This window comes from Cololabis saira, chromosome 17, assembly GCF_033807715.1.
Source record: "Cololabis saira isolate AMF1-May2022 chromosome 17, fColSai1.1, whole genome shotgun sequence".
NCBI classification, from domain to species: Eukaryota; Metazoa; Chordata; class Actinopteri; order Beloniformes; family Belonidae; genus Cololabis; species Cololabis saira.
Window position 1 is genome coordinate 8044420 of NC_084603.1, and position 9404 is coordinate 8053823.

Here is a 9404-nt window from a genome sequence, read left to right on the forward strand (position 1 = left end):
CCACCAGCTAATCTAAGCAGAGTGGCGAGAAGAGGTGAGGGTGAGGTCAGCTGTTGGGCCCATCTGGTCAGCAGCAGGTAAGAGGCTTGAACACACACCCGCTGACACACTTGATGCGCATGCGAGCTCAGACGCTTAAATCGTACTTTAATTACATGCAGGTACATCTGCCACATTATGTGAGATCTGTCATCTCTCTATTCACACATGGCGCTCATTTAAAATGATTCCAACTCTCCAGCGGCTGACGCCTGCCGGCATTTTGTAGTGAACATCGCATGACACCCCGCGTGGTGAATGCAGCGGGAGAATATGCCACAATTCTTGCCGTGCAATCGGAATAGCTGCCAAAACGAGAGAGAGACGCGGCGAGTGTGTTTGTGTTGCAGCGCGAGCAGAGAGTGAGAGTGCGACCCCACTGTGACCCGAGCAGAAAAAGGAGCAACACCTGAGTAATGCGGTTGGTTTTCCTATCGGTGTGCAGTCCACCCTTCACACATACACACACAAACCGAGTCAAGATGTGCTTGTCAGCCCTTGATTAAGACCTGCATCCAAGCGAGACAGAAATCTTTACTGCGCACTCGCAGGCTCGCAGTCACAGTCTCGGGAGGAGAAGTGAGAATTAAGTCGTAGAGCTGAAGACATGTGGAGGAATTAAAGGGTAGATGAGGCCAGATCTCCTTCTTTTACTGTTCTGTTTGCCATGGTTGTGATCCAAAGACTGTGCAAACACAAACACAGGGATTACTGCAGCAACTGTGGCTGTTTTTATCTTTTCGGGGATGAAGCTAGATTCTACACGGCAGACCTCTTCCCTCAGCGTGATCTTAAAAGCTCAAACTGAAGAACATGTCAGATGGAAAGAGAAAGGAGGGCAAATAGGCGACACAAATGGAGAGACAAGTATGGAACATGAGAAAAGGAAACAAGAGGAGGGACAAGTGGAGGGAGAGTCTGGGAGTACACTTGCCGACCTCTGATGAAGTGGCCAATCACCGCCCCTTTGTTGACAGGGACAATAAGCTTAAGAGACAGACATCACGCCGGAGCTCCACAACAGGCACTGCATTAAATCACACAGTAGCACACTTCTGACACGCAGCCAGTTTCACAAAATCCATCAATCCCACGAGCACACACACACTAGGAATGGGCGATATTTTACCATTCACGATAAACCGTCAAAAATATTCCCCACAGTAAGAATTTGTCATATCGCGGTAAAAATGATAAATTCCCGTTGATGACGTTTTTGTGTAAAACTGATTTATGGTTCTGCGTTAAATCCACGCACAACGTACGTGAAGGAAGGAAGGAAGGAAGGAAGGAAGGAAGGAAGGAAGGAAGGAAGGAAGGAAGAAAACAAGGAAGGAAGGAAGGAAGGAAGGAAGGAAGGAAGGAAGGAAGGAAGGAGAGAGCAGGAGGAAAGAAGGAAGGAAGGAAGGAAGAAAGGAAGGAAGGAAGGAAGGAAGGAAGAAAGGAAGGAAGGAAGGAAGGAAGGAAGGAAGGAAGGAAGGAAGGAAGGAGAGAGCAGGAGGAAAGAAGGAAGGAAGGAAGAAAGGAAGGAAGGAAGGAAGGAAGGAAGGAAGGAAGGAAGGAAGGAAGGAAGGAAGGAAGGAAGGAAGGAAGGAAGGAAGGAAGGAAGGAAGGAAGGAAGGAAGGAAGGAAGGAAGGAAGGAAGGAAGGAAGGAAGGAAGGATGGAAGGAAGGAAGGAAGGAAGGAAGGAAGGAAGGAAGGAAGGAAATGAGCCTGAAAGAAAGAAAGAAAGAAAGAAAGAAAGAAAGAAAGAAAGAAAGAAAGAAAGAAAGAAAGAAAGAAAGAAAGAAAGAAAGAAATGAGCCAGAGAGAAAGGAAGAAAGAAAGAAAGGAAGAAAGAAAGAAAGAAAGAAATGAGCCAGAGAGAAAGGAAGAAAGAAGGATAAATTCCCGTTGATGACGTTTTTGTGTAACAAACATGGCGGATCTGAGAGCGAGATAGATTTATAGTTAAAAAGATGGAGTTGAATTGGTATTTTTTTAATCGTAATTTTTATCATTATCGGGATAAATGCCAGAAATTATCGTGATACATTTTTTAGTCCATACCGCCCATCCCTAACACACACACACACCCTCACAAATATGTTCATTAAACATCATTAGTCTTGATTTAAATATGAAGGGGCAGAAAAGTAAGTTGTTTAAAAGTCCTGCTGCGATATATATAGACAGAATGATGCAGGGTCATTTGTGCTCCCTTTCCAATCCCCAGACTTGCACGCTTATGCTCACTACGCCCGCCCCTCTCCGAGGGAGGTCTACGTGTCATTCCCCTGCTTTAGCCCCGCCAGCTGCTCGGCGTGTGCTCTGCGACGTGGAAGAGTGCCGTCTCACCTTGCACGAGCCCCCAGTGGGTCCCGCATCCACTCAAACACGGGCATGACAAAGCACCACTTGCTCTCCTCCTTTACCCACCGTCAACAATCCGGGCACCTCCCACATTCGTAAGAGCCTTTAGGGCAGATGAGACTCTAATAAGCGTTACACTCAGAGAAATGGGATTTTTCACAGTGCCTCCTAAAGAGCAATTTCTAAAACTCTGAGAGGAAGCTGCCTAAAAAAAATATATAAAATGATGGAGGGAGAGGGATATGGATGACAGAGGTCGGTATATGTGAAACTATAAAGCTATTTATATGCCTGATGAGACTATCAAGAAACTGAAGGAAGAGGAAAAGGGAAATGGAGACAAGAGCAATAGCACTTTATTAATGTGGATGTGGTGGAATGCAGCTGCGTGTGCCAAATTCATTAAAGAAACTCACACTAAATGCCATTGCCTTCCCTAATGCGCCGCATGTCCTGTCCTGATGGAAACACCTTCAGCTGAATTTTCCTACGCTTAGCCAAGCCCATATGACACACAGTTGCAAGCACACACAAAAACAACCCTTTCGCAGATTGGCTTTGGTGTAAAAGTACTCTTGGCTTCCTGCCTTTTTGAAGACAAAAAAGCCTCTGCCGAGGAGATGAGGGGAATCTATATGGTCTGAAAAACCTCCTTTTTTAGACGAGGACACATGCAGAGAGTTGTCCAAAGCGCGGGCAGTCAAATGCTGACAGAGCCTCTGATCTATGGACCTCATTGCAGCCACTTTTACTATGTGTGTGTATGTGTGTGCATGTGTCTACCAAGGGGTAAAGGGGTTGCTCTGGATCTGGCTTGACCCCCCGTAGAGAATCCTGATCCTATTGGTCACGACGCTCAGAGTGCAGCCAAGATCTTAAATGAAAATTCCTGCACTAACTCACTCTCTCCTTCAAAGTGACCCAGCAGGTCTGCCAGTGTTTTACACTCAAATGGTGCTTCTTCATCAGAGGATGTAGCTCTGTTTTGCATATGAGTGAATGAGTGTGTGTGTGTGTCTTTGTGTCTGCGGGTGGGAGCTGTCTTTTTGACATTTGATGTCGCCGAGCTTGTCTTAGCATATCAATTGTTGAGAGAATCTGACATTTTTGAGCTCAGACATGCAGGTCAGATTTCCTTTGCCTGCTGTTACGCAACAGTAACATACCTCACGAACACACATTCGGACATTCATTCAAGTAGCTCCTGTTGATGCTGTGGATGAATGTGTGTGTGTGTTCTCTTGCTGTCCCCCTTTACCCCACACAAAGGGGCAGAAAAAGCTTTTTGGAGTCTCCTATTCATCTAAAGCACAATGGAACCCCGCAGAGGTTTTCTTCCTCTCTCCCTGTCTGCTCCACCCATCTGCCCCCACAGGGCAGGATGGGAGGGCAGGGGGTACCCTGTCCTGCCGGCGGAGCAGAAACTCAGCTCCCATCTGTCACTGAAACTATCCCTTCACCACCCCCGGTTCATCCATCCATCCATCCATCCCACCCCCTCTCACTCATTCCAGCAGGAACTTCTTTATTTTTTTTCTTTAACTCCACTCGTCGGCTCCTCCCAGATCTGTCCCAATGTCTTTTCTAGTTCATATGTGTCGACATGCAATACAAAATACACTGACGTAAGTTAATCATTTTTTTTTTTTCAGTGATTATAAAGAGAAAAATAAAAACAATGATAGTTTGACCCTTGGATGAGCCACTCAGTCCGGAAAAAAACAAGCCTTTCATGTATAAACAGCTTTGGAAGTTTAGATTAACCTGAAAAGGTTTTGGATTTCATTGTGATTTTATGAGGACAAACAGGTAGAAGAGCTCATCTGGCATGAGATAAACAAGACAGCTTTAACTAGAATACATAAATCCTTACAAAGACTACAAATACTCTAAGATGCTATCTTAGCTGAGGAAATTAATGGCTTGTCCTTTATAGTCATCAGGAGCTTACCGGTCTTTGCTCAAAACTTTTCTTTCTGCTAATAATTTCTTTCTCTATTCTTCATAGTCAGCTCCCTCCTCCATTTACCTCGCTGTTTTGCTCTCCTACAGAGCTCGTGCTGTTTGTTGTGGATTTATAGTCCCGTCTAACATGCACGGTATTGGCAAAGCATTAAACATGTCGAGTCTTAATACTGTGAGCTCTCTCCATCGATAAGAGCCTTAATAAAAACATCCCCCCGGTCGATTTGTGTGTCTCTTTTCACTTTCAATCCTCCACCTTCCGTCACGACCGTATCCTCCCTTCTTAACTACCGTTTCTTCTGCTGCGTTGCTAGCCACAACCTGGTTCTCCGGAGCACTGCATGCTTCACCACCTACTTTCTCCTTCTTTCTTTTCTCACCACCTCAGAGTCTGGACTGTGCCAGAGGTTTAATGATGCTTGAATGCCACTGTTAAAGTGTTTTCTTCCTCAGACTTTTCTCATGAAGGATATTTAAAAGCCATACCCTGTGATCAATGCATCTCAATGCGTCTCTCTGGGATTCATTTCTCTTACAGCCCCTTCTTCCTTTTTTTAAAAATGTTCCCCCCTCTTTGTTTTGAGATGGATTACCCTGCGAAAGCCTTTTCTTGTTTTGTTTATGTGCATCATCTGAAACAGCTCCCAGCTGCAGCTGGCACACTTGCTTGAAGTCCTGCAGTTTATAAATGTGCACTGGTGGCCTAAAATCCTCCACTATCTCCTATAACCACCCGTGGCAGTGAGACTGAAGAGAGCTCCGTGGCTGCTTCCCCTCCCACTTCTTCCACTTTTTGCCATCTCTGATGTCAAGAATTTGAGCATCATAAGCACATTTAAAATATTAACAAAGACCACTTTGCACATATGAATAATACAGCAGAAAGGGCAGCGGCTGGCCAGCGATCCCATCCCCTGCCGCCTGACGACCATAAAACTAATGCACTGCTTGAGGGTGGGATGTGGCCGAGCTGGTCCAGGAGCAGGACGAGCCTGTGGAACCAGTCGGGCTCGCGGAGACCTGTCGGTGGGTTTTTCTGCCATGATGCCACAACTACCTGTACAGGGCTCAGGGGGGAAGCAACAGCCTGCCAGCACTTTTGTTATGACTGCATGTTTCAGAGATACTTGAATCTAATCTGACATCTCAATCTGTTCAGTGTCTTTGAAGCCAAATCTACTTTGGTGTTTGCTGAAGGTTAACTTTGATGTCACATTCCTTTCTGTCCGTGTATCCAAACCCCACATTAATGCTGAAAAAAGCAAAAAAAAAACCCTAACAACCTGAAATCTTCTGACTGTGGAGTAAGTCAACAAATATTTCAGAAGCCTTTTTACTGGCTTGCATATAATATGAGTAGAAGAGTGTTGTTACACTTCACTGTTATTCAGGAGTAAGAGATTCCCACACTTAACACAAAATGAGACGGCACATTCTAGATGAGCGTCACTTTTCTTCCAGGGCTCAATGGGAGTGTCTGACATGCTACGCTCCGTAACTCTGAACACTTGACTGCCCCTTCGCTGCCTTACAATCCTCCTGTCTTGACCTCCCAGTGTGAATACTGGTGGACCGTGTTCTGCTCTAGCGATACTGGGCACCTGCTCATCTCTGGGTCATAAACTACGCATCGCACGCCTCGCTTATGTCAGTTTTCTCATTCTAATGAAGTCATTAATAATGGCAACTGGAAAGCAACACAGTGGCTGTAGACAAGTGTTCCTGGCAGACCAAGATAATTAATGTACATGTCAGCCCAGAGAGAGAAGCGCCAAAGCAGAAACGTGAGCTCAGCACATCCACACAACAGGCAAAAACTGAGACAGAAGAGATCTGGGAAAGAGGTTTTACACACAACAGGAGAGAAGATAAATGCAATCTGTCCCATCATGCCTTCTCTAAATATATCTCTGCCTTGCTCTCTCCCAGACAGAAACTTTACTGGGGCACACTGTGCCATTGTCCCACGCTGTCCCCCTCCTCCTGGTTCTGCTCCCTTTACAGGACCTCATTGCAGCCCTGAAATGCTTTTTATCAACATTTCTCATTTCTTATGTGAGGCTTTCAGAGCGGCCCATGATTTTAATAAACGTAAGCTGCTTTTCTGCTCCGCCTGTTCAGGATACAACACACGAGGACCTTAGAAGGTAAAGATGTGAGGGAGGGGGTTTATTTGCACTCAAAGAAGTTGTCATTTCTTTTAGATTTCATTTCTGACAGTGTATCAACAAATATTTACTGCTGTCACTAAAATGTGAGCTGTTCACTGGAGGGTCAGGGGTAGTCCTTTAGTCTTTTAGCAAAGCTAAGATTCTGCGTGCAAAGGCTTTCTGCATTGTTCTTTTTTGCCTGCTGTACTGTAAACCAAGCTTAATCCTCAATTCACTAAACCCCTCTGATTTCTGCCTTGTTTTTCAATCTGATCAAGCAAGGGGAGGGGAGGAAATGGCCACACTCCCCTACAAACAGGCTAAACTGAAGCAAGAAGAAAAAAACAAAGGAAGAAAGAAACAGCATTAACATAGCGAAGTCTTGAAGTGGCATGTTGATGTCCAGGTCTTGACCCATCCGCTCACAAACTCTGCCATGTGGGTCTCTGTGAGAGCTGACTAATGACACTTTGCAATCAACTGGCTGTTGTCTCTCAATCTAAGCCAGCTGTCCCCAGAACGCAACTTTCCCTAAGTAAATTATGATTAAGAGGTGGATGAGTCAGTATTTAAAAAGGAATCCAACTCAGCCAAACCACAGACAAGAGCCACTATATTTAGATGCCCCACCATGCATTAGTGTATGCTGTACAGTATATACCCGCGAGGTTTGTCAAGTGTTCTCAAGGCTTTGCTTTTTTCTCTTTGGAGAGGCCAAGAAGGCATGGAGCAAAACCTTAATTACTCCCTGCGCACCAGGGGAGTTTGATTTTTCCGCTCCAAGTGGAATAGAGAACTCTGAGCTCAGGTCTACTGTAAGCATCAAGACTTTGCTGTGTTTAAAGAAAAGAAAGTCCTCGTCAGCAGGCAGCCTTGGATCCCTGCACTGTTGTAGCAGCACAGTAGTACAGTACACACATGTTTAAATTCCCCCAGAGCAGACGCAGGGGTCTGAGGGTAACTCAGAAGTTTGGGGGGGAATAAATCCAGAGAATGTGAGCAGTTCAGTCCTCTGCGCATCTGTGAGCACAGCTGTTTGTTTTATTTATGCTCCATCACGTGCAGTGATAACAGCAAAAACGGATATTTAATCTCCAAACTCACCAGTGTCAGAAGCAGCATATCCCCCGACGAGGAGGAGAAGCAGCAGCAGATGAGCGGGTTCTTGATCCCGCTGCGTCCGCGGAGAGCGCATCTTTCCCGGGGACGCCGCCGCGGCGCGCCGCTCCTCCTGTCCAGGACAGTCTTTACCACGGGGAGGATTTAAACACCAGTAACTAAAAGTATTTAGATATGCTCTAGTGTTCTGGTAAACACTCAGACTAATCTTGACCGATGATGCAAACAACAGTGTTTAAAACGCATCCAATCGCAAAAAAGCGGGTGGATCTCTAGGAAAAGACTGAAGGGACATTAATTCTGTCAGCAAAGTTTTTTTTAAAGGTCCTCAGATGTAAGAATAATAAAAAAAAATGTCCAGGAAATTCCAGGTTCTCAGCTCCCTCTGCTCGAGCCGCGCTGCGCAGAGCTGCGACCAAAGTCACAGAAAAGTTTGACGCATCACTGCGTTGAAGGAAGAAATCAAATTAAACGATGGGGTCCAATTCCCCAGCAAAGAAAAAGTTGCTTTGCACCCATACACGAAAATAAAATACAATAAAATAAAATAAAACAGTGCCGTGGGTAGGTGGTGTCAGGTAAAGACTGGAACTCCACCGGGTGTTTGGTCTCGTCTCGGTCCGCAAAGGTGTAAACATGAACACGGGGAACAGCGCCAGCCTCGGTGCCAAGCTCCGGACTACCAGTCCCTGCCCGGCCAATCATATATCATCCTCCTCCTCCTCTCAGACTGAAGGCTGAACAAGTGAAGGTACACTAGTAGCAGGAGAGGAGGAAATAGATGTGAGGGGAGAGACGGAAAACCCGGACCGCAGAGCGCACAATCCGCGCTGGATTCAGCGGCAGGCAAGTCTTCACTAGTCACAGAGTATCTATCTATCTATCTATTTATTTATTTATTTATTTTTTGCACAGTGATAATACAATAATTTTTTTATCATACAAGGACAAATAATTTGTGCAGGAGTGAAAAGAAGCCCGAAGGGCTTATAAAAAAATCCTCCCCTCAATACAAAATCACCAAAACAAATCAGTCAATAGCAAAAGAATAGAAAGGAAGAAAGAAAAGGTAAAAGAAACAAAGAAAAATACAATAAGTAATCTATCTATCTATCTATCTATCTATCTATCTATCTATCTATCTATCTATCTATCTATCTATCTATCTATCTATCTATCTATCTATCTATCTATCTATCTATCTATCTATCTATCTATCTATCTATCTATCTATCTATCTATCTATCTATCTATCTATCTATCTATCTATCTATCTATCTATCTATCTATCTATCTATCTATCTATCTATCTATCTATCTATCTATCTATCTATCTATCCTCAAACAAGTGACGTTCAGTCAAACGTCAAGAATCCCCTTTTCCTCAGCTGCTCATGTTAATAATAAAAATAAGCACTGTAATAAGTATATAAACTGTATACGTAGATAATCGAGAATATATGACCACAATATTTCCTGTCAATCCTGCTTTCTCCATCAGTGGGTCATATTTTACCCCCTGTGGCCACAAGAGAGCAGCCTCTCATAAATGAGACCGTTCTCATTGGTATAACAGGTGAGTGGATCTTCTGCAGCCCTTTTATTGTGAAGGTCTTCTCCTCTAAACCTGGTTGGCGTCGTTGGAGTCTAATGTGACGCCCACAAGGGAGGACGATGGAGAGGAGAGAGTTGATTTGGGTGTGTCCTTGTTGATTATTTTCGTCAAAACCATCAGTGAAATGAGCTGATCATACACGTGTCCCATTTAATAGTGACAA

At 44.6% G+C, this 9404-nt stretch overlaps 1 protein-coding gene across 2 annotated transcripts in view; it reads right to left on the bottom strand.

Annotated features, from left to right (window-relative positions):
* unc5b (unc-5 netrin receptor B) overlaps positions 1–8356 on the bottom strand; it is a 70211-nt gene extending 61855 nt beyond the window's left edge. For both annotated transcript variants that reach the window (XM_061745535.1, XM_061745534.1), the window contains exon 1: positions 7612–8356. In XM_061745535.1, the coding sequence (XP_061601519.1) occupies positions 7612–7702 (91 nt within the window). In that variant the 5' untranslated portion in view covers positions 7703–8356. The remainder of the gene's footprint in view (positions 1–7611) is intronic.
* Positions 8357–9404: the final 1048 nt, after the last annotated feature.